Source organism: Scophthalmus maximus, chromosome 4 (genome assembly GCF_022379125.1).
Source record: "Scophthalmus maximus strain ysfricsl-2021 chromosome 4, ASM2237912v1, whole genome shotgun sequence".
NCBI classification, from domain to species: Eukaryota; Metazoa; Chordata; class Actinopteri; order Pleuronectiformes; family Scophthalmidae; genus Scophthalmus; species Scophthalmus maximus.
In genome coordinates this window covers 1,646,670-1,670,707 of record NC_061518.1, presented here as the reverse complement: position 1 = coordinate 1,670,707, position 24,038 = coordinate 1,646,670, and the positions used below count along the sequence as shown (strand labels likewise).

At 39.9% G+C, this 24,038-nt stretch overlaps 3 protein-coding genes across 6 annotated transcripts; 1 reads left to right on the top strand and 2 right to left on the bottom strand.

Moving 5' to 3' along the window:
• Positions 1-250: 250 nt before the first annotated feature.
• Positions 251-9,811, bottom strand: prc1b (protein regulator of cytokinesis 1b). Of its 4 annotated transcripts, none has more exons than XM_035628805.2 (15): positions 9,651-9,811; positions 9,229-9,361; positions 7,212-7,334; positions 6,884-7,117; positions 6,554-6,724; positions 5,604-5,753; positions 5,369-5,516; positions 5,136-5,272; positions 4,010-4,105; positions 3,766-3,912; positions 3,566-3,679; positions 3,333-3,446; positions 2,320-2,505; positions 2,144-2,178; positions 251-1,001 (listed from the first exon to the last, which is right to left on the bottom strand). In XM_035628805.2, the coding sequence occupies exons 1-15, from the start codon at positions 9,659-9,661 to the stop codon at positions 953-955; spliced, it is 1,848 nt and encodes a 615-aa protein (XP_035484698.1). In that variant the 5' UTR covers positions 9,662-9,811; the 3' UTR covers positions 251-952. The 4 variants fall into 4 exon arrangements, with proteins under 4 accessions (XP_035484698.1, XP_035484702.1, XP_035484700.1 ...); XM_035628809.2 differs by having other exon boundaries at positions 2,397-2,505; XM_035628807.2 differs by lacking the exon at positions 2,144-2,178.
• Positions 9,812-11,241: 1,430 nt separating this feature from the next.
• On the bottom strand, positions 11,242-21,022 carry vps33b (VPS33B late endosome and lysosome associated). Its single transcript, XM_035628836.2, has 23 exons — positions 20,492-21,022; positions 19,406-19,486; positions 19,217-19,278; positions 19,081-19,130; positions 18,036-18,103; positions 17,889-17,934; positions 17,691-17,785; positions 16,404-16,508; positions 16,218-16,308; positions 16,058-16,135; positions 15,142-15,215; positions 14,963-15,049; positions 14,772-14,862; positions 14,608-14,682; positions 14,459-14,523; positions 14,297-14,351; positions 14,139-14,185; positions 13,368-13,500; positions 13,193-13,266; positions 12,971-13,072; positions 12,507-12,582; positions 12,137-12,256; positions 11,242-11,489 (listed from the first exon to the last, which is right to left on the bottom strand). The coding sequence occupies exons 1-23, from the start codon at positions 20,585-20,587 to the stop codon at positions 11,410-11,412; spliced, it is 1,851 nt and encodes a 616-aa protein (XP_035484729.2). The 5' UTR covers positions 20,588-21,022; the 3' UTR covers positions 11,242-11,409.
• hddc3 (HD domain containing 3) lies at positions 21,000-23,856 on the top strand. Its single transcript, XM_035628837.2, has 4 exons — positions 21,000-21,222; positions 22,300-22,355; positions 22,622-22,862; positions 23,634-23,856. The coding sequence occupies exons 1-4, from the start codon at positions 21,111-21,113 to the stop codon at positions 23,762-23,764; spliced, it is 540 nt and encodes a 179-aa protein (XP_035484730.2). The 5' UTR covers positions 21,000-21,110; the 3' UTR covers positions 23,765-23,856.
• Positions 23,857-24,038: the final 182 nt, after the last annotated feature.

The following is a 24,038-nucleotide window of genomic DNA, read 5'->3' as shown; positions in this document are numbered from 1 at the left end:
TTTTCAATAATTCATGCGCAAAATATGTACAAAAAATCCCCTTATCCTCTTCTTTAGCACAACTTAGGTTAAATGTTTATCATTCTTAAAAAAATATCTGCTGAAATTAAATAAGTTGAATTAACGATTAACAATTAATTAATTTATATCTATATTCCACAATAAATTTGCAATATAAACCACATATCTTGACTGTGAAACCTGTTGAATCAGATTCATTCACACCACACAAACTTCAACACACTTAATGTTTAAATGAGATTTTTTTTCAAGAGAAAAATGCATTTAATATATTTTGACAAGCCTTTTCCAAATCACCCATGATAGCATGAATCCATGTGATTTCTATCTATATCAAACTGCTATAAAGCACCAATATAAAATATTCTTTATCTAACATCTTGTTTAAACAAACATCTTCAAACTGGAGTCTATATGAAGAGAAGAAAAGATATGGAAATATATACATACGTGTATAAAACGGGTTCGGAAGGAAGTTTGTGTGTGTGAGTGTAAAATTACACTATGCGCTGCAAAATATATTCGATTAAAAAAAGTGCAAAGTACTCATAATACATTTGGCCTGTAACCCCCAGATTGCATAACCTCAGAAAGCCAAACTTTCCTTTCTTTCACGTTTAAAAAAAAATGTGCGGTGCACGACGAAGCAGACAACAGATTTTACATCTCTGAGAGAGCCAAAGTAGTGTTAGTTTAACTTACAAACACATTTCTCTTGTACAGTGACGGAGAGCAGGTAAAGACTCGTCCGTTGTTCATCACTGACTCAATATATTATTACCTTCATTTACACAAAGAGCAGATAGCGGTGAAAGGTAGTGTTGTCGGAGAGTGAGAAAAAAAACTTCACTGGAAGGACGAGGAAGTTTAAAACAATGCAGTCGACATCAGAGTGGAGAAAGAGGTCAAAGGTTGGCGCTGCTGGTGGAGTTCAGGATGTCGTGCTGGATCTTGGCGTTAGAGGCCTTGGACAGGTCTCGCTGTGGAAGCAGAACAGTTCAGGTTGTTAAGCGACGACGTAACAAGGAAGAGACAACAACAATCAATAACTCGTCTTTTTCTGAACGTGATCAAACAGCACATTGACAACACAGTGTGAATTAGCGAGGTGACGATCACACAATCAGACGCGTCTTAAAAAGGTTTTAAACTTTGAGCCATCAGACAAGTTTAAATACCAGAGACTAGAGCCTGATTGATATATCAGCCTTTCACAGACATGCCGGTATCAGCGCTTATGTTTTCCGATATGAAATCTTTTATTGTACGGAATAAAAAAGATGCAGAAAAAAGTGCATTTATGTTTAAATTTTAACGTAAAATAAATTACGTTAATTTTCTTAATTCAAGTTCTATATATTTGGTTTTATTTGGGTTTTCTTTTCCTTTATAGTTATTTATGATCAAGTTTATGGCTTGACTAAAATATCAAGCATCAATTACATTTCTTTGACATATTTCATTGAAGGATTATGTTTCTTTTTAAATATATATATTTTTTATATATATCGTTAGATGTATGGGCCTCAGAAATCTTGTACTTCCTAATATCGATATCGGCCCCGAAAAATCCATTTCTCTACCACAGACTATCATCAGGTTCTTAGCATCAAGCTAACAGTGATGGCGTAACAACCTTCTTCCTGAACCTACATAGAGACTCCTACATTAACCAGGATGTCGCTTAATGACGTTCCATCAGCTCTTAATCAAATCATAGTTTGTCTTATCAAGTCTGCAGTGAGTTTCAACAACACAGGTCTCTCACTTTCTTCTACGATTCTTGAAAACTGAGGCAAAATGGAAGCTCATTAAAGAACCTTTAGGTGTCCTTTAGGTATAATTTCCTGTGCCATCCCGCCCTAGTCCAATTTATCCCACCAGTTTCATGATGAACTTTGTTTTTTGAGCCTCATAACAGAGCTGGGTGCAGTGCTCTTTGCCTCGCTCTGTCGACTGGGTGGTGGGACTGTCAGTGGTCATGGGGGGGACGGTGCCCATTCAAGCCAAAACATCAGGTTATGTTGCTCATTAAAAGGGAAATTGCTCTTGATTAGAAGCATGCAAGTTAAAATGGAAGCGATTAGTTTGCGTCACACAAGCTTAAGAACTCCAAACACACCTGGACTGAACAGATTCAATGTTGACCAAGTCCCTCTATAACACAGATTTACATCATTAGCATTTGTACATCATCAGAAACTGCTATAATAAACCTAAACGTGTTATGGTAGAGAAATTAGAAAAAAAGGAGAAAAAAGCAGGGCAAAAGAAATTAGAGACAAAAGTGTAAATTACCACAAACTCTGAATACGTGCTGGCGACAGAGGCTATGCTGAAGTTACGCTGTGGACTAGCGGGGGTCAGCAACGCACCGCTCAGCGGGGGGGTTCCCTTCGACTGTGCCTCGTTCTCCTTGTTACAGCCCTGCAGTCGAGGGTGGGGGGGTTTACCGACGCCTGGCGTCCCTGATGCTGCCGGACCCTGGAGCAGGACGACGCACAGTGGGAGAAACAGAACAGTCGTCTTTAACAACAGGATATAGCAAATTCTCAATATAAGACATGAATGGAGGAAGGAAGAAACAACCCATCAATTCACGTCCCAAATCAAATATTAATGGTTCCGCGGTGGAAACAGACACATATTGATGGTTTTGGCTTTTTCATTTCGACATCAGTGCATTTTGTTTGATTTCAGTTAGAGTTTGGATATGTTTTAGGATGTGATGAAGCACATGTGATAAATAAACTGATGAGGTACAGGAAAGAGAGCAACAGTTAGAAGTTCACAAGCAGCAGGGAAAGTTCCTACGGTGGCCCTGAAGCACGAAACACAACAAAAGAAAAAAAAACAACAGCAAATTAAAAAACATAAAGAGAAATAAGAAAAACACAACGCCCAACAAGAGATACACGACATAACGACAAATCCTATTTGTAATGTGTTTTCTCAGTTGCTTTTTTTATTTTCCGTTATGTTTTCTTGTCATTTTTAATTTTAAATATGCCATTGTGTTTCTTATTTGCAGTTTTTTTTTTTTAAATTAGCCTTTTTCTTTTTCATTTTTCCTATTTGTCGTTGTGTTTTCTTATCGTGTGCACGTGAGTCTAGTTAAATGTCCTGATTTGGTATTTTGATGACAGTTCTTCATCTTTATAATTTAATATTCCACCACTCGATTCACGTGGGTGTCCGATTCAAATTAAGCTCGTCAAAATATTGTCTAGTTCGACCCGAGTGTGGCACACGTTTCTCCCATTACCTTCCCTTCAGGTTTGATGCGTGTACGACCTCAAAGGGAAACCGACCTTGTTTGCAGAGAGAGGTGGGCGGGGCACAGGCGAGCGGCAGACCGTTCCACCGTAGACGGAGCGCATGGTGCTGTTCGACGTGGCGCTGGAGATACTGGACGTGGCGTTAAACTGAAAAGAGAGAAGGAGGAAGAAAGGGAGTTTGGTTAGTGACACAGATCACTGAACAAAAGAAAAATCTGTATTAAACAAAACACAAAATCCTGGCGGCAACAATAAGAGTTCAGCACCTTTCTTGATTTACTATTTGGTGTGGTCGTGCCCAGGAATCTGCGTTTGGTCGGGGTTCGAACCGCCGTTCCGTACAGCATGTCCTCCTCCGTCTGTTTGCTCTTCTTCAGTTGCTGTAAAGAGAAGAGTCAACGCGTTGCTCAGCAAACACATGGGCGAAGCTGTGAATGCTTAAAAAAGGGGGCAACTCGTTTATTACTCTTTCTAGTTTCTCCTTTTCCTTCTCGATCCGGTGCAGCTCCCACTGCTCCTCCACGTACTGAAGAAACTTCTGTCCGTTTACGAGAAACTCCCGGCCCTGGTCGCCTTCCCACGCGTCAATCTGGGCTTTTAATTTCTTTTCCAGCTAAAGAAATAAAAAACAAAACAACATGTTAAAATGCTTAGGAACGGTGACAAGATATTTTCACTGTGGAATATTCATTCTGGCTTTTGTATCTCACCTTGGGCAGACTTTTGTGCAACTCAGACCTCTGCTTCTCCTCTTTGAGAAGATTCCCTCCTCTGTTTGTGAACCTCGTTGGATCGGTGGCTTTTTTCTGAGCGGACGAAAGAGACAAGATCATAAGATTAATATGACGGTTCTGTTTCAACATAGAGCTGTGTAGAGATCTTGCAGAGTTTTCAAGAGAGCTCAAAGGTGCTTCATCATATCATAAAACAATATATCTGAACTCTAACTGAAACTGAACAAAATGCACTGATCTTGAAATGAAAAAGCCTAACACATCAATAGTTTCTAAAAATCACACACCATGAATTATTTTTACTGACTGATAACTGTATCAATTTTAAAACAATTAACAAAACAAAAAAACATCATCCTTTTCAAAAAGTAAAAAAAATATGAACTGAGAGACATTTGACAGTTTGGCATTTGTGCAAACCAATTTCTTGTTACTCATCAGCTTCCAACACATAATTACAGTTATGTCTGCCAGCAAGTAGCCAATTTATCAGTCTGGACAATCACCTGATTCTACTTCCTGATACTTAAAATTAGGGATGCAACAAATGTTCGGCCAAAACATTATAATTTATAAGTGAACATACAAGTGTGTATACATAACGCACAGTGCAAGAAATGGGGGAGAGAATAAAAAGGGCGGTATTTTCATTTTTTTCTAATTTATTTGTTTTTTAGTAATATTGTGTCTTGTTGGTATAAAGTCTGCTAGAATGTAAAAAAAACTATTCATAAATTGTACTGGAATTTTAATAGATTTTTTCTCCTTGAAAATCAAAACAAAAATGTAAAAAACACATTGAGGCTATTTAATTTATGCAATGGTGAAAAAAAGGCAAAATAAACGAAAATCAAAAAAACAAAACGTGTTTGGTATTATTCGGCCAAGTGTTTAATATTTTCATTTCAGTGAATACCTAATATATATTTTCCGATATAAATGGAAAATCTGACCATATTCCAGCCTGATAAATATAATATTTGTTTCTAAAAGTATTCGAACTGATGCTAAATGTGGGAATTCATCCTCTGTATGAAGCTAGTTGTCTAATCTTTTTCATAAACAACATAAAAAAACCTGAAGATTGTTCTTGTGTTCTCACCTCCAGCTCCTGGAAGAGTCTCCAACTTTCCTCCCAATGATGAACTCCGTCAAAAAGCTCTTTGTGATCTTCGTGATGCTGCTTCAGGCGCTGGATCTCAGCGTCATGTCGACTCAACAGCTCCTCGGTGAAATCCTCTGGAAGAGTTGAATACAGCTTCGTTAAGCGTCGTCACATTTATAAAACTTCAGCATCGTTCAACTATTCAAAAAAACAACAACAAGCGAACTCACCGCTGTGATACGCAGCGAAGGCCTGGCGCTGCTCGGCGCTGAAGAAGCACTTTTCCCAGAGCGCGGCGATCTCGGAGCGGATGGCGTCCGTCACGTTGCGGATGTTCAGAAGTTTCAGCTCCTCCAGACGCTGGACTTCAGCGTGTAACTGCAGATGGAAAAATTCCAAAGTGTTAAGCCCAGAAGGAAACGGCTTATCGTGGCAGAATAAATAAAAAGGTGAAGAACTTCTCACCGCCTCCAGGTTCCTCTTCCTGGAAGCGACCATGTGCTCGTTGAAGGCGCCTCGCTCCTCCTGGGGAACCTGCAGTCGCTCCCACAGCTGCTGGATCTTCTCTCGGTGGCTCTCGCACAAGGCCTCGTTGTCCGCCTTGCGTTCCTCCAGCTGCAGCGTCGGTGTGGAAGGAGAGCGACACAAGATTAGACAGTGACGATGTCCAATGGTTTTATTATCATGCATTCGATCACTTATGATGAGATATTTAACGGAACGATGTAAAAATATCAGGGTTGGCACGTTTAGCTTTCCAGGCCAGATTACAATCTGTGGGACCCATAAAAGCTAATTACCTTTTATCGTTTAAGTGCTTAAGTTTCACAAAATTCAATCAGGGCTTCTGCAGGATTGGCTCATTTCAAATACGTCATTAAAAAACTAATAACACCAATAAAGCCAAGAATTTTCAACAAAGTGCATGAATGTATTCATCTGTAAAGAGAATTTATTTCTCATGTATCTTTTATCTTGATTTGGATAAAACAGCAGAAAACATTTACTCCCGACCAATATGGATTTTTGGGGGCTGATGCAGATATCGATATTAGAGAGTACAAGATTTCTGATACTCGGGCCGATAAAAAATGTATTAATATATATATAATATAATATCGGTAAACATAAGCACTGAAATGTTCTTAGCTGTAGAAAATAGTAGACAAACTATTAAAATATAAATATTAACTGACTAATTTTAGAGGTCCACATATTTTACATAAGATCAGAGGTTTGGAACAATAACTACACCCCCCCAAAATCACGTACAAAACATTTTATTTTATCTTACAGAATTAATATTACTGCCCACAGAAAAATATATGTACGCACTTTTTTAAACACCAGCGCTTTAGTAAGACCTCCAGAAACCATGTGGATTAATGTTATAAAAATTATTATAATAATCTTACCTGACACAGGAGCAGTTTGAGAGCCGTGATATTGTCTCTGGAAAGACAGAAGGAGTCCTCATCCTCACAGACCACGTCCTTCTCGAAACTGGTCTCTGGGACGTGGTCCAGCTCGTCCATGTACGAGGTGATCTGCCTCTTCAGGTCCGTGAACTCGGCGTAGCGCTTTGCCTGAAAAACAGAGGGAAAAAATTGTTTGGTTCAGGGAAAGATTAAAACAGTGTTCGTGACAAAAGTTGTATTTGTCTGGAACAAACGCAGCTTCTCCGTACACGCGGTCAAACACTAACTGAAAAGTAGAGATGTCTACGTAAGACGACCAGCTCCCACCTTCTCCGTGCTCTGGTTGGCGATGTGCTGGCAGAAGTCCTCCAGTTGCTCCGGCGACGGCACGGAGTCCGGCGCGATGCCGTACGGCACCGAGCACAGGATGTCGCACAGGTCCTGCTCCTGCTCCAGGAGAACCTTCAGCTGCTGCATGCGGCGGGTCTTCTCCTTCATCAGAGCCTCCGTCTGAGTGCGGATGTTCTTCTCCTGCTGCAGCATGGTGACACCCCGCTCCTCCTGGACGAACGGAGACAAGCGGCGAGGCGGAGTCGAGTGAATAAACTGCTATTCGATTGGACAATTGTTTTCGACAGCGGGAAACGTTGTTTACCTCAAACATGGGCAGCTGGAGGTCCAGGCAGAGCTGCTCCATCTCTGTCCTGCACATCTGGATGCTGCTCACCAGCCTCTTCTTCAGAGACTCTTCCTCTTTGATCATCATTTCTAATAAGCCCTGGTGGGTAAACAAAGAAGACAACCGATCAGTTTATGCAGATAGATATGTGTGTCGACACTAGAGAAAATGTAACAATCACAAGGAAGAGACAACAACACAAGACTTTTTCCTGATCTTGATCAAACAGCACATTGACAACACATAAGTGTGAATTAGTGAAGAGACGATCACTCAATCAGACGGACGTCCTTAAAAGGGTTTTAAATACCAGAGACTAGATCCCGACCGATATATCAGTTATTGGATATGAGCCAATAAGCCAGATCGGTATCAGCACTTATTTTTACCAATATGAAATCTTTTTTATTTTACAGAATAAACAACACAGAAAAATATCATTTATCTTCACATTTTATGTAAAATTAATTATGTCTATTTTCTTAAATCAAGTTTTATATATTTGGTTGTATTTGTGTTTTCTTTTTATTGATAGTTTTTTATGATAAAGTTTATGGCTAAACTAAAACATCAAGCCTCAACTACATTTCTCCCTGATAAAGGTTTGATAACGACATCTTAGGAATCATTGACAGATTAGAAAAATATACATCGTGATCGGAAATCTTGTACTCCCCAAATCCATTTCGGTCGGGCTCTAATCTAGTTTCATTGAAACACAGTTGTACAGTAATACTTGTCCTAGGTGCAGATATAGAAAACTAAAGATAGTCTATTAATACACACCACAGCTATTTCAAGTAGATGAACACAATATATGCTTATGATACACTTTTCAGTGATCATAAGTCAATCAGCTTTCAAGACCTGCATCAAGACTTTCAAGACTAGCATAATTCTTTCAATACTCTTAAATATCAATATAAGGCCAAAAGGAGATGTAGCCATCAGAGTCTAGTGAACATGAGTGGTGTATTCATGACACGATTAGGTCATTGAATACTTTCCACCAGTGGCCTGGTTTCACACATAATGACTGTTGTGTGTCCGCATGCAACCCCGCCCCGTCAATCACAGGTTTCATCTGAAAAGGTGTTATAACAGTCTGTAAACTCTATATGTTAACACACACATAGATATACATGTGTATATATGTTAACATATGACCCAGTATGATGTTACCTGGTTGAGGAAAACGTTTCTTTATCTTTTTGGTTTATACGGTGCAGATTTGATAAGTCCTGGTACAGTCGGAAAAACAGTGAAAAATGCCTTTTTGTGTTTGATTAAAAATATAAATCAATGGTTTCTCACACCTGGAAATAAGTAGTATCATCTATTTGACAAGTAAAGTGTTTTTTGATCTAGACTCAGTCTGATGTGATAAAATAATTGAATTACTCATATTAATCAAATGTAGAATCTAGTTCTTTTTAAAGATACATTTTCATATAATTTTTTATAATAAAAGTTCCACAGCGTTTTAAGTTTAAATCACACTGTCTAAAACTCTTTCACAACAGTAAGTGGATTAAAAAACAAAGACTAAATCTGTGACGTCATTCAAGTTCCCCTAACTTTCCCCTTAAACGCTGAATAAAGACACTACAACCACAGCAGCAGGTTTGAGTAGAGCCGCAACAGTTAATCAATTAGTGATCTACTGTTAAATTAATCGCCAACTATTTTGATAATCAATTAATCGGTTCAAGTAGTTTTTATGGAGAAGAAAAAAGTCGAAATTCTCTGATTTCAGCTTCTTAAATGTGATTATCTTCTGGTTTCTTTGCTCCTCTATGACAATAAACTGAATATATTTTGATGTATGGACAAAAAAAACTAAAACATCATCTCGGGCTTTTACGGACCAAACGACTAATCGATGAATCGATCGACTGATCAATCGATAGTGGAAACAATCGTTGATGGGAGTCATAACACGGTGGTTACAGACAGATCGATGATGACCTATGTAGTAATCGCTGTCTCGCACCTTGATGTGGTTCTTGACGACGTTGGTCCTCTGCAGCCTCTGGTCCTCCGGGATGCCGATCTCCTCCCAGATGTCCTTCAGGTGGCACAGCGCTTTGTTCAGGCAGGACACCGCCTCCGCCGCTAGCACCTCGCTGCAGGGGGGGACAGACAAGACAGACGGACAGCCGGAAGTTCGTTAATCGATACTTCATCAATATCAACTGATCAGCATGTAACCTTTAAAGACACACACACACACACACACACACACACACACACACACACACAAAAACACACACACACACACACACACACACACACACACACACACACACACACACCGACGCTAACGTTAGTTAAGCTAACAGCGACCTCGTTTATTAGCTACAATGACGCAACAACTCTGACGCATTAAAAAAATAATAATTCACACATGTTTACCTCTTTCTCATGGTTAAAATCGCGTCGTCGCCGTTTTTGAAAAACAACAGGGACGTGGAGAAGCTGTCAGAGGCGACGAGCCGCGGTGCGTCACCTTCTCTGTCCGCGGCCGTTTGCTCCGTAACACGGTTCAAAATGCGCGCACTCTGCGCTCTGATTGGCCGCCTGTGTGGGGAGCGCTGCGTTGCGTCAAGCTGACGTCTGCCGCCAGAGAGGCGGAGGCTTCTGATTGGAGCTGGTCAACGTGAGATGTTATAGTGACCGCCCGGCGCCGGGGCAGAGCCTTGATGTGAAACAAACACACACGGAAGTTTCATGGCGAAACTAATTCATTTGAAGACTGAAAGCGTCAGGGCAAGTATGAATCAAATCATCTACAAGAGTTCTTGACATCTGCCCTGATGTTTAGACTCTGCATAACCTATCTATATCTATATAATCCACAGTACCAGTCAACAGTTTGGAAAGGTTTTCTTAATCACTTGAATGGGAAAGCGTGTCCAAACTTTTGACTGGTACTGTATATAAATTACACACACACACACACACACACACACACACAGAGCTGACCCTAACAAATATGAATCAAGTCATTTACAATAGTTCTTGACAGCTGCCCTTCTGTTTAGACTCTTTATAAACTATCTATATCTATATTATCTATATAAAATAATACACACACACACACAGACACAGGACTCAACCACTGTAAAAATAATTCACTGGTACACTTTGGTGCAATAACAAACTGTGCAATATTTATATTTATTCTCCTTGCGCAACTTTTGCTACTGCTCTGTGTGTAGAACTCAAATATGTTTTTATATTTTGTTTTATTTTGTACAAATCTATTGCTTTTTAAAATGTATTTTCTATATTCTGTCCACTTTGCTGCTGTCATGCCCAAATTTCCACATTGTGGGACGAATAAAGGTATATCTTATCTTATCTTATCATATATATATTTATTTATTTTTGTAGAGCCATATATAGCCACAGCAATATAAATAGAAAGTCCACCTGTTTAATATCTCCTCACACTGAGCTCCTACTCTGTTGTATTGAATATATATGTATCCTATTTTAAACTAAGACTTATTCTAATAACTTTAATAACTTGTAAAGTGTGTGACGCCTATTTGATCGGCTGTTGATCTGTTATTGTTTCAAACTTGTGCTCGTAATAATAATAATAAATATAATTTATAGAACACTTTTCATTGCTAAAAGCAATCTCAAAGTGTAATCTTACTAAGATACATTCAACAAATAAGATGAGACTAAAATGGAAGAATCTGGATTTGTCACCTCAGACTGGTTGTGTATGTATATGTGTTCTGCAAAGAACTCATTAAATTATGACACTGAACTAAGGGGCAGAATGCTATAAAATGCATGAGATCCTCATCTTAATGTGGGACTGTAACTTTCCCCCCCCATTATCCTTTTTCTCTATACTCCTTTTGTTCCAGTCTGTAGGTGCTGAGTTGGGATTCAGCTTCTATCCGCTGATTACTAATATCATGACATCATAATAACCATGTGTTCTGCATATTTGGTGATTGGGGCAAAAAAAAAACATGAAGGAAAAGAGTGTTAAAACATTTTTTACTTTTCAGTCCTTTTGACAGACAGACAACAAGTGAACATTTTCCAGTCTGAAATGCCAGAGGTGGAGGGAATGCATGACGAGCAGCCGCAGGAATGTGTCGGCTGTCAGTCCGTCACCACCACCACCGACACCGTGAGCCGACGGGCCTCACGCGTGGTTGTCGAGCAAAGTCTCGATGAGCCTCGAACTGTTTGTGATCGCAGTCGTTACCACGATGAATTTATAACCTGAAGTGAGAAAAAACAAAAAAGGGGCCGTTGGTTAGAATGATTCTCTTCCTGTTTTCTTTCAAGTCTATTTTCGACTCAAAGAAACAAGTGAATAATTCCATTAACCACGTGCAACAACAGGAGAAGCTTTGTTGAGAATCTCTTTCATGGGTCTGTACATCTTTCCTTTTTCTTCAAAGTGAAGTCCCTTCATTTAAAATATTCCCACATTAACATGTCGTGATGAAATGTGTCTTAAAAAAGCTTTTAATTTAATTGTCTCTTTTATATTCATACTGAACGTGACAGATCCCGTCCAAGCCAACATCTACAACATTTTTTAACTAATAATAATACAAAGTAATGAAAATAATAAATCATCAGGGCCAGCTCTGAATACCACGTGGCTTCTGTCTGTGTTTGACGGACACGGGGACAAACAAATGGAGCTACATGTAGGAGCCAAATCTTGTAGAAATTTTATGGAAATCATACTTTTCTCTCTCTATTTTCACCATTGCTATATTACCCAATGCATCTTTTTCTTCATATCACACTTTAATACCCATACATATGGGAATCCCTTGTCCCAATACCCATATGTACTGGATTTTAGCCACGGGAATCTAACCGATAACCCACTGAGCTATACCAGCCGTGATCACCTCTCTCTCTGCCGAGGAAGCGTAGAGCAGAAATCTCAGAGAAGGTGCAGCCTCCGAGGAACATGACCAGGACGATGCGCTGGGCGTCGTTCTTCGCTCTCAACTCGCCGCCGCTGCTGCCTGATGGGAGACGGGGAAAAAACCTCTGTCACTCATTAATTCACGCACCTACATGTTGCTTTTACTTCTGCAGTCGATATGTTTACATAACCAGAAGGTTACCAAGAGAGATCAGGTTAATCAGGTTCTACAGTTACTTGTGCTGTTAGTAACCCGTCACAGCGTTGTCCTGTCTCAAGTGGTTGTCATGTCATTTGTACAATCAAAAGTTAGAAGCCGGTTTCCAAATGACATCTACGTGTGACCGAACCTGTAACAGAAAATTCATGTCCGTTCAGCAGCCTGGTGACCTCTTCAAGCCCCGTCCAACCATCTCGCTCCAGCACCTACAACACACACACACACACACACACACACACACACACACACACACACACACACACACGCAAGGGAATAACATCAAGAAAAGTTTTATCATGGACAGGGTCTCATTGCTGCCACAGCAGAAAAATAAAAATGGATCAGAATAACGTTCACGTAATTTCGTGAAAACAAAAACGTGAAAAGTTTATTGTTATAACAATAGACTTTTCACGTTTTTATGTGAAAGTTTCACGTTATAACGTGAATGTTTCAAGTCATAAGAATAAAGTTTCAGGTGATACTGATCCGTTTTCATTTTTCTACCGTGGCAGCAATACGCCGCTGTACTCATCAAAAAAACAAAAAACACTTCGATCCTGTGGAATAATTGAACCCCGCTGATCTTCATACCTGCTCAACGAGTTTGCAGCTCAGAGGGACGTAGGCACCGCTGAAGATGTAGGCCATGTCCCGTGGGACGCGCAGGTCATATTCTTCATCTGACTTGGGAACCTTGGCACAAAATATGGCAATCTGGTTACTGAACTTGTGCAGCGTGTCCAGTGTGTTAAAGTAAAAAAAATGTCAGTGGAGTCTTTCGGAGCAAAACTAGTGAAGTTGACAATGATTTACCAGGTTGAGCTTTTTGCTCAAGGCTCTGAAGTGGCTCTTCTTTGCCAGAGAGGAAAAGGCGTCGGTCAGCTTTCCTGAGAAAATAATAGTGATTTGGATCAGGACAGTTACACAAAATATACACAGACTCATAATACAACAGACAGAGAGATGCGGAGGCAACAGATGATTTCACCTGCAGCTTTGTCGTTGACCAGTTTGCCCACTTTGCTCTCCATGACCGTCAGGGTTTCGCCCGGCTGCTGCTCCACCAAGAGCCCCGACTGCTTCAGGTTGGCGAACGTGAGCAGGTGGTCGACTCCGTAGCTCTGGTGATGTCAGGCAGAGACAGTGTCAATACAAAAGGGGCCTCAGGTTTCAATGGATACGGCAAAATATTCCATATTTCTCTCGTCGTCATTTAAAAACCACAAAAAACGACCGTTAGTGTTTCTCTCGGTACTTTCTGACATCAATACAGTTCATATATCTATCTACAGTATCTATATATCCATCTAGTTTTAGCATTTCTCAGGGATTATTTTCATCTTCTTCTATGTTTGTCTCACATGCTACCTGTGTGATTCTGAGACCGGTTTTCATTATGAAGCCTGAAACTGAATCCGATAACATTTATTTTTATTACCCAGGTGCAAAAAAAAAATTAAGAAGTGAGTATTTTCCTCCCACATACGACTCACTTCTCTCTGCTTCCCACCTCTGGTAAGAATACATTTATGATTTGTACTTAACAAAAACCAACATATATTACAAACAAAAGCAGAAAATACAAATTAAAATGTTATCAAATTATTAAAAACACCACACAAGAATTATCAAGCTCAGTTTGGGTGTTTCCTTTGTAGTTTTTTGTTTCATAATTTTACATTACTGCGATGAAAAATATATAAGAATGTCGATTTTAGGATATTGTTGTCTTTTAGAAACTCTAGAAGACACATCTCACCTGTAGATACTGTGCTTTTAATGAGCGGTAATCTTTTGGCAGGAGTCCTGTGAGAAAACACCATCACACAGTTGTTAATACAACATGAGAATAATTTGATTCCATATTTTGGAATTATACTGGATGTATATATATTTATTAAAAAAAAGACAACTCACCATTTTCTGTGATGGAAAGAAGACAAAGCAGCCTCAGACTTTCTATCATGGACACCTTGAAAAAAAGAAGAAGAAATAAATAAATAAAAAGAGGTTCCATTATTTTATTATCACTATTATTATAATTTTTCAGATGAACTCTGTGTTTAAGCAAAAACGCACCTGTCGGTTGATGTGCTCCTCGATGAAGGTGATACATTCACGGATTTCAAATCCCTCAAGTAACGCTGCAAGAGAGAGAGAATGATGACTAAAACAAATTATGTATTGTGAAGAGGAAGAAATAGATTTGAACCTGAACGTAAACGTACAGTGTTCTGTCTTCAACAGCTCCTGGAAATCCTGTTTCGTTTTCTTCTTCATCATCGATTCACTCGCTCCGATGTCTGAAAGAGAGAAGGCGCTCGTCGTCAGCGGGGCGGCTTCTGCCAAAAAATGATACTCTTCTTACCGTAAAATCCACTGTCACACTCACGAAGGCTCAGGAGCCGATGCTCCTGTTTTAACCCTTTCAGTTCCTCGGACACAAACGTCTTTATCTGCTGTATGTCCATCCCCCGACGCTTCTGTGGAATCAAAGAGCGAAGGAAGAGAGAAAGGTCTCCACCTCAGTCGCCCTGCAGCTACACAGACCAGTGATGAGCGCGAGGGCGAGGGTTTACTCACATCATACGCAGTCTGGAGGTTCTTGGCTTTCTGACTGAGGAAGCCGAAGACGTTGGAGAAGTGCTCGTTTCGGATTTCGTCAAAGACCTGAGGGACGAGTTAACAGCGAGTTCAGACAGACGTTTAACTTTACATCAACGTGTGATTTTTGAGATCTGCAGAAGAAGGTTCGTCTCTACCTTGTCCTGAGAGTTCAGCATCACTTTCACCCTTTTGTCAGAGGACGTGACGTCAGTTCCAAACTCCACACACCCTGCAGGACGGAGAAGGGTTGTTTTTTTTAAGTGTCATGACACTGAGTATGTTATTCTGGTTTTGATTTGATTGGTCACAACATTATGTTATTCTACAAGAAAATGTTCAGCCTGTTTTTTTTTGTCCCTTCTCTTCTTCCACATGTTTCAACCTAGAAGCTTCATTTCGAACGTCAGGAAGTTCTGCTCAATTAAAAAGTTGCGGCTTGTATTAAACTTTTTCATAACTTTCATACTTTGTGAAATATTCAACGTTTTCCACGATCGTTCTAGTAATTAAACATTAACTACATACATCGGCCGATATGTGTATTAATATTTTAATCTGTCAATGATTCCTAAGATGTCGTTATCAAACCTTTATGACAAAGAAATGTAGTTTAACCATAAACTTTATCATAAATAACTATAAATAAAAAGAAAACACAAATACAACAAAATATACAGAACTTGAATCAAGAAAATAAACATAATATTTTTTTAGCAGCCGGCATTCACAGCGCAGTCTCTTCAGAAATTGCAATTTTTCTAGTTTGGAATGTGATGTTTACATGTTTACAACAAAACCTAATTATTCATCTCCCTGTATACTTTACATACAGTACCAATGTATCTACGAACAGAGGAGGTTCACAAACCTGGACGAGAGAACTCAGGATTACTGAACTCAAGATAAAATGTTTACATGAGCAAGTTAAACCTGGACGCTGCAAGAAAAATCATCACAACCAGGACACGTACACAAATAAAACGCACTCAACTGACTCCACCCTCTGTCATTCATACTAGGCATCACTAAATATACATACACTGTGAAACGGTTGTTACCGTGGATACTCACCACATTTGATTCTAAATATATCATCCACGAGTCCTTCGTAGACGACTTGTGAGCACAGAGGAGTGACGTAGTCCACATCTGCGGCGGAAACCAATTGCGATGTTGAGTAAAGAAAGAACAACACGGTGAGTTTGCACTGGGAAAAAGGAAAACGTCTCACCTCTGTCGATAAGAAAAACTTTCCCTATTTCCGCCTGACGAGCTTTTGTTTCTCCCTCTTCCACCTGCTCCCTCCACGACTCGTACGCCATCTGTCACCAGACGAGAGAAGTTCAATCCTTCACCATCAGAATCAGAAGCAGCAGAAACATCATTATCACTTTTGGCCTCTTGATGGTGAACGCACCTTGGAAAATCGCCCGATCCCGTGGATCTTTGAGAAGGGGCCGTAGACGGTGTGCAGGAGGTGCAGAGCGCTGCCGGCTGTCCTCACCCAGCGCTGGTCCCCCGCCTGAGGGAACACGAGGACCACGTACAACGTTTACTACAAATCAAGTTCTGGTGTGATGAGGTATTAGCATTTAGTTAAAGGGGCAGTAAGCGATTTTGGAGAAAGATTGTTTGTTGTAGATTTTTTGACTGCACTGGTCGGGGCTCGAAATCGCAACCTTGTGTACGGGAGACCAATTTCTTTTCTTTTTTTAAATTATATATATATATATATATATATATATATATATATATATATATATATATATATATATATAACATATTTAAATATTATAAAATACAAAAAGTGTTCTGAATTAAAATCGCTTTCTGCCCCTGCTGCAGATGATCAGCCACACATTGATAACACTGCCAGGCCAGGATTTCAACTGAGCTGTCAAGATATTTTTTTTAGAAGGTGTAAGAACAGACAACAACAAGTTTAACTGACAAACAACTTTGGCTAGTTGTAGTAAGTAAAAGTTTTTAAAAAAGCTTTTGAAAACACCGTGAAATACTTGTTCATGCACCTCATGCTGGTACTTGAGCTGGTACAGTAACATTTTACTTGGTTCAAACTGCAATTGTTCATCTCTTTAAGCTCTGGTTTTGGTCTCTACCAACTCCTGAGGGAAAGAATCTGTCTCTTCAGCCACTAAATGCTCCTCAACGTTCACCAGCTTTGTCACTGACTGTGTCTGTCGGCTGTTTGCTGCTGAGCAGGTGGAGGCCAGTGGTTTTTTTTTTAGAGCATCTCCTCTGTGAAAACAGATGCCAAGAACAAATAATTTAATTATTTAATCACCAGACGGATTTGCCAATGAGACAAACTCATTACAAAGCCCTGTGAAGCCCAGGGGAAGCTGCAGATTCATCCAATTCTCTGTAGGTTCCTCAATTCAAGAGATTGTCGTTTGTGCCAAATTTGAAGAAATTCCCTCGAGGCAATCTTGAGTAGTCACGTCCAAATGGTCGGACATTTTTGATTTGTGAAATCACTGCGACTTTGACCTTTGACCCACCAAAATCGAATCAGTCAGTCCTCGAAACTAAATGAACGTCTCATTTGAAGAAACTCCCTCCAGAGATATTAACCTCCCGCCTCCGGCTACGTCTGTCGTCAGCACCGAGGCATAATCATGTGTCAATTCAATAAATAATTGATGAATAATTATTTCTGCTCTATGTCAAAACCTGTCTCTACCAGGAAGTTGTCTCGAAAGAATTCTGGCAGCTCCAGGCTGATAATGTCATCGTCAAGTGGAAGGAGGTAGAACGCCCATTCGTCTGTGGTCACATCTGTGGAAAGGAAAAAAAAAACAAGTTTGACGACGTATTAACAACTGATCGATGCTGCCAAAATGAAAAAACGAGAACAAGCCACGACGACTACGACACTCACCGCCGAAGATGCCCTGCTCCTCCAGCACCGCCTCGCACGCGTAGAACTGGAGGACACACGACGGTCGTCAGGTGAACATCAATCATGAACTTTATATATATAAAAAAACCAACCCAAAATCATGGCAGCAGCATGAGCAGGAAATACCTTCTGAGGTGTGAAGATGATCTTGTATCTTCTAAATCTTCCTGCTGCTTTGTCTGCATTGGCCACATCTGGAACAACGAGAGAAATACAGCATGATGCAATATGAAAAAACATCCCAGAGAGTTTTGATGCAAGTGCCAATATGATACCTGACATTTACTTTTTTTAAAGATTTAATATCACATAGAATTGAATTTAACACCTGTGTCACTGCCACACAGCCAAAAGTATGAAAATATGTATTTACTAAGATTTACTAAGAGCATCAATTTAATGACATTTATACTGTCAGTACTTCAAAGCTGTTTATAACAATAATTCCCAATATTATCGTTAATTAATCATTAATCATGGACCTGGATACGCAGCAGAGAATGGATGAGGTGGAGTCAAAACAATTAAGAAGATACCTTTTTTTGCAAAAATCACATTTAAAAACATTTTATAAGTAATGTTATCGTCTATAGCAGGCTGGAGAAAATATTTAAGATTGAAATGATTTGTTTTAATAACTTTTTCATTTATTTTCATTTGTAATAACAGACCCATTACAGAAGTATGCATATGTATGTATAAACCCCGGTACAGTAACAACCATTATGAAGATGTACATGGTAAATGTACATACCAAACAGTAAAATTAAAATAAATAAAAAAATAAAACTAAGCCTGTGGGGATGCTGATTTTTTATTTCTAAGCAGACCTTTCACTGTATTTTTGTCATGTTTTTCTTTATACTTTAACCATTTCCCAGCCTTTTTCAAAATGATATTCCTTAAGTTTTAGAAATAAAATTAAAGATTCTGTTTTATTACCATCAAAGAAACTGTCAAAGAAAAAAAGAGTTTTCAAGAGCTTCAGTTACTGTTACTTGAAAACAATCCTTTTTAAAAAAAAATAAACCTTCACTTGAGAAATATACACACTATTTAACATTTTGAGGTGTTTGTGATCACAGCATAAAGTAAATAAGATTATGAATCTAACACAAGAGTTTCGGAATCAGTGCTAAATGTCTGTACGGTAACATCCAACTGTACTCACCACAGATCCACTTGACAGTTTGTATTCTCGGCCGGATCAGAAAACAGAGCCTGTAAGAGAGGAGGCGGTCACATCGTGTGTGTGTGCGTGTGTATTTGTTTGTGTGTGTGTGTGTGTGTGTGTGTGTGTGGCTCACTGGTCGGAGGTGCTGACGATAGGTTTGTATTCCACTTTGTAGAGTTTGTCGACTTCGTGTTGCTGCAAAATAAAACAAAAGACGAAATGTTAGAAAAATTCACTGGAACTGCAGCAGTTTTTTTTTCTCACGAAATTCTCAATATGAAAAGTCATAAGAGCTTCTAGCTGAGTGAGTGCGGACGTTCACCTTTAGCGTTGACACATTAGCGATGCGATCCAGCGGGCTCATCAAGTCGGCGTCGATGAAGAGGTCCTTCTTCCCTGGCAGCTGTGAGACGAGGAGGGGGAAGAGAGTTGAGTGAACACACACAAAGATGTGTTTTTAAATGAACTAGTTGTCAATTTTCCACCCTTGATCAAATGTGGGGCACGAAATACACAAATTGTGTGCAGAAACTTGTACTATTTGTCATTGTAAGATTTTTTTCTTACTGTCTACAAATCCCACAAAAAGACTAAAACCTTTCAAGTCTCAGTCCGTCTTGTATTATTGTTTCCGACTCCCCCTCCAGTGTGTGGCCCTGGTTCCTACTGAAGACTTTAATTAATTACATTTTTTTAAAGGGTCAGATTATATATTTTTTTTTTCGTCTTAAAGAAGCCAAATTGAAAATTTTGAAACACCCGGAAATTGTTATTACCTATGCCTCCGCTGGTTGATCGGTTGGGTGGTTTGTTGGATCACACAAAAACGATTGAACAGATTTCCACGGAACTTGGTGAAGGGATGGAACATTCAATTTTGGCAGAATTTGTTCTAACAATGCAAGTGTTCTGTTTTTTTAAATACATTTTTAAGGAGGACTATTGGGCCTCGGCAGTGGTATGCGCCTTACTCAGAGCTCTTCTAGATTGTTGTTGTTGTTTTTTTGAAAACTGATACATGCATTGATGTTTTTAGATGGAGCAACAAAAGGATTCATTGAAAAAGAAAACATGTCTGCAGAATCAAATAATAATGAAACTAAGTTGGTTGCAGAATGAAGAGAAGTGTGCAATATCACCACAGATGAAATGTGAAACTGAACGCTTCTCTTTTGACAGGTGGGGTGTGGTCACGTGTGTTGCAGCTGCAACAGCTGCTTCCTGATTTCCACCTGATCCCTGCAGCTTCAGGTTCAGGGCAGAGAAACTCCCTCGAGTTCCTAGTTTGGTGACTGACTGCGTCTCATAATATTAATAATAATAAAAACACAGCAGCAGCAGCAGCAGTCCAACGAAGCAGAGACATATAAACATATGATCACGTTAACTGTGACCCTGCGGCTCTCACCTGTTCCAGCAGGTAGATGAGCTGGTCCCTGGCCAGCCTCTTCAGCAGGGAGAAGTCGGGGAGCTCCGGGGAGTCCCTCCTGGCACTGTGAGCCATGGCCGTCACTCATCCACTCCACAGAATAAACACATGAATAAGTGAATGCATAAAGAATCGCACACAATGTTTACTACTCCGGAAAATAAACCAGTAAAACTGTAACGAGGGAGAAGCTACGACCAACAGAGAGGGACACAGGAAGAGATGTGCATCTGTGCTAGCTCGGTGGTTAGCTCGAAGGCTAAAAACACACCGCTCCCGTCACGCGGACCCTCAGGGATTAGAGTCAACGCGCGGACTCTGACACGGAAGTGTCTTCCCACAAAATCATAATTAATGACACGAATCAATAAGCGAATATCTTTCATTAACATCAACGAGAAACAAGAGTGACACGACTGATATTAGCAGCTGCCAGCTTCCGTAGCTAAAATAAGCGGAAGTGACGAGCTCAGCAGCTGTTTCCCCCCGGACACCACAACAACACGGACCGCGTGCTGTACGTTTTAAGTCCGTGTTCGACGCTTTATGTTGGAGTTATTGTTATTATTTTTCTGCCACTACATGTTGATTTGCCGCCATGAATTCAGACGCGCTCGTGCTGTTGGAGACCGTTAACTTTGCCGCGGAGAAACACCGCAACCAGCGACGCAAGGACGCGGACAAGACGCCGTATATCAACCACCCGATCGGTGAGTTGCCACTTTCACCGTGATGCGTTCAGGCGCTGCTCGCAAATCTGTCAGTGAACCGACTACCGGACGTTGGAGTATGGAGATAACTAGTCTCTTAATGGTCATAAATGTTTATAAGGCGATCTACAAGCGAAAAATCAGAGGTACACACTTTGCAAACTGAATAAATATTAGGGTTATGGTATTGTGTTTTACTCTGTTCCCGCATTCAGCTCCACAAAGACTCACAAACTTACGCTGTGTTTAAGTGCAGGTAAAAAAAATTGACATCTGGGCTTTTCGGTCAAGGCGTGTCAAATTGTGTGTGGAAAAAAAAGTGTGGGAAAGTTTGTTTTTAAAAAACAACAACATTTTGGACACTTAATTAATCAGTTAATAGTCATTGGAGTTGGACTGATGGATCGATAAGACAAATATAAGAGTCGATATAAGCTTATTGTAGATAATTCAACATCCCTGTTTGAGAAGATGTCAAACCCCATCACACATTCACTAAATTAAAAAAAGACACAAAACAAGGGGATCTGTTTTGGAGCTGCAACAGTTAATCGTTTAGTAGTCTACCACTAAATAAATCGCCAACTATTCTTGATAATCGTTTAATCGGTTCAAGTAGTTTTTATGAAATAAAAAGTCAAAATTCTTGGATTTCAGCTTCTTAAATGTGAATATTTTCTGGTTTCTTTGCTCCTCTGTGACAGTGAACTTATATGTTTAGTGTGTGAACAAAACAAAAAATCATCTTGAGGTTTTGGGAAACACGATCACCATTTTAAACCATTTTATGGACGAAACAACTAAATGGATTCATCAAAGAAAATAATGGGTGGATTAATCGATGATGAAATGAATCGTTAGTTGCAGACGTGTATCTGTATCAAGATTGTTGTTTGTGTTTTTTTTTAAATTACCATAAAGCCAATACATAATTTTTTCATTTTTTATATGATCAAGAAACTGATCAGAAAACAGCCCATTGTTTGTTTATTGATTCCACATTGTCAGGCAGTCACAAGTGTGTGTGTGTGTGTGCGTGTGCGTGTGTGTGCGCGCACGCACGCGTGTGCTTTTAAGGAGTAGCAAGAATCTTGAGCCATGAAGGAGGCATCACAGACATCGAGGTTTTGCAAGTATGTTCTTTTTTTTCCCAAGTCACTATCAAGTAACATGGTCAAGTTGTATCACTGAGCCTGTGTGTGTGTGTGTGTGTGTGTGTGTGTGTGTGTGTGTGTGTGTGTGTGTGTGTGTGTGTGTGTGTGTGTGTGTGTGTGTGTGTGTGTGTGTGTGTGTGTGCGCGCGCGTGTGTTTGTGTGTGTGTGTGTGTGTGTGTGTGTGTTCGTGTGTGTGTGTGTGTTGTGTGTTTGTGTGTGTGTGTGTGTGTGTGTTGTGTGTGCAGGCGGCTCTTCTTCACGACACGGTGGAGGACACGGACACCACCCCCGCCGAGCTGGAGGCCAAGTTCGGAGCGACCGTCGCTCGCATCGTGCAGGAAGTGACCGACGACAGACGTCTGCCCAAGCAGGAGCGGAAGCGTCAGCAGGTGGAGCACGCGGCTCACTGCAGTCAACAGGCCAAACTGGTCAAACTGGCAGATAAACTGTACAACCTGAGGGACCTGAACCGCTGCACACCTGACGGTCAGCACCTCTCTGTCACGGATATGATGCTGGATCTGAATCACACATAGGGTTTTTATTTCTTAACAAGGCTTCATTTAATTTAAATGTTTCATGGCTGCAACTATTTTGACATTGGATAAATCTTTTTTCATTCATTTTTTTTAGCAAAGTTAGCAATTTTTCTTCTTTTCTTTCTCATATATGATTGAGAACTGAATATTTGGGGGTTTTGGACTTTAGGTCAATCAAAACCAACAGTTCAAAAACATCGTCTAGTGATTTTGGGGGACAAAAATTTGAGTTATTTATTATAGAGAAAATTACTCTTTAGGAAAATGATGATGGGCAGATTAACTGGTTAGTTGTTAGTTGCGGCCTTAATATAAATACATATATTTTGAAACCTTTATTGTGTTTATAACAAACGGCATTAAACATTTAGTTGAAATCATGTAAAGTAGGTTAATGTACAGTGGATACACTCATTTTAATGTCAAAGTTATGACACATCCGAAAAATGTAATAGATGTGTCAACCAGTCTAATTATACTGTTAGAGGTTTGTCACGGGCTGTTAGGGAGTCAACTAATCTACCACAGTGTGCTCAGTCACTATACTCTCTCCCTGTGTGTGTGTGTGTGTGTGTGTGTGTGTGTGTGTGTGTGTGTGTGTGTGTGTGTGTGTGTGTGTGTGTGTGTGTGTGTGTGTGTGTGTGTGTGTGTGTGTGTGTGTGTGTGTGTGTGTGTGTGTGTGTGTGTGTGTGTGTGTGTGTGTGTGTGTGTGTGTCAGGTTGGACAGCTGAGCGGGTCCAGGAGTATTTTATCTGGGCCTCAGCGGTGGTGAGAGGCCTGAAAGGAACCAACTCGGTCCTGGAGGAGAAGCTGGACGAGCTGTTCAGACAGAGAGGAGTCCCGCTCTGACAACACAGCAGAGAACAGACGATCGAACTTACAAATGAATCCAATTTTCATCTATTTGAAAAAAAATAATAATAAATCATATTTTATATAAAGTTGTGTGGTATTTAACTTATTTTTTTTATATTTTGGTGCTATGATACTATTTGATTGCAAGTTTAAGAATAAAGAGTCACTTCATTAGCACAACAGAAATCAGGGGAATGATAAAACAGAAATTGAAAAGCCTTCAGCAAAAACAGTGGGAGAAGGAAAGGAAAAGGAGATGGTATTACAG

Excerpts from the sequence above, each read along its gene's own strand:
- prc1b (XM_035628805.2), bottom strand. Across the intron at positions 3,913-4,009 it reads TGCACAAAAGTCTGCCCAAG|CTGGAAAAGAAATTAAAAGC; the intron begins GTGAGATACAAA and ends TTATTTCTTTAG. Across the intron at positions 1,002-2,143 it reads ATTGAATCTGTTCAGTCCAG|CGAGACCTGTCCAAGGCCTC; the intron begins GTGTGTTTGGAG and ends CTGCTTCCACAG.
- vps33b (XM_035628836.2), bottom strand. The coding sequence starts at position 20,587 with ATGGCTCACAGTGCCAGGAGGGACTCCCCGGAGCTCCCCGACTTCTCC. Across the intron at positions 16,509-17,690 it reads TCTTTCGAGACAACTTCCTG|GCGGGGGACCAGCGCTGGGT; the intron begins GTAGAGACAGGT and ends GTGTTCCCTCAG. Across the intron at positions 11,490-12,136 it reads CTTCCTCGGCAGAGAGAGAG|GTTATAAATTCATCGTGGTA; the intron begins GTGATCACGGCT and ends TTCTCACTTCAG.
- hddc3 (XM_035628837.2), top strand. The coding sequence starts at position 21,111 with ATGAATTCAGACGCGCTCGTGCTGTTGGAGACCGTTAACTTTGCCGCG. Across the intron at positions 22,356-22,621 it reads CAGACATCGAGGTTTTGCAA|GCGGCTCTTCTTCACGACAC; the intron begins GTATGTTCTTTT and ends TTGTGTGTGCAG. Across the intron at positions 22,863-23,633 it reads GAACCGCTGCACACCTGACG|GTTGGACAGCTGAGCGGGTC; the intron begins GTCAGCACCTCT and ends TGTGTGTGTCAG.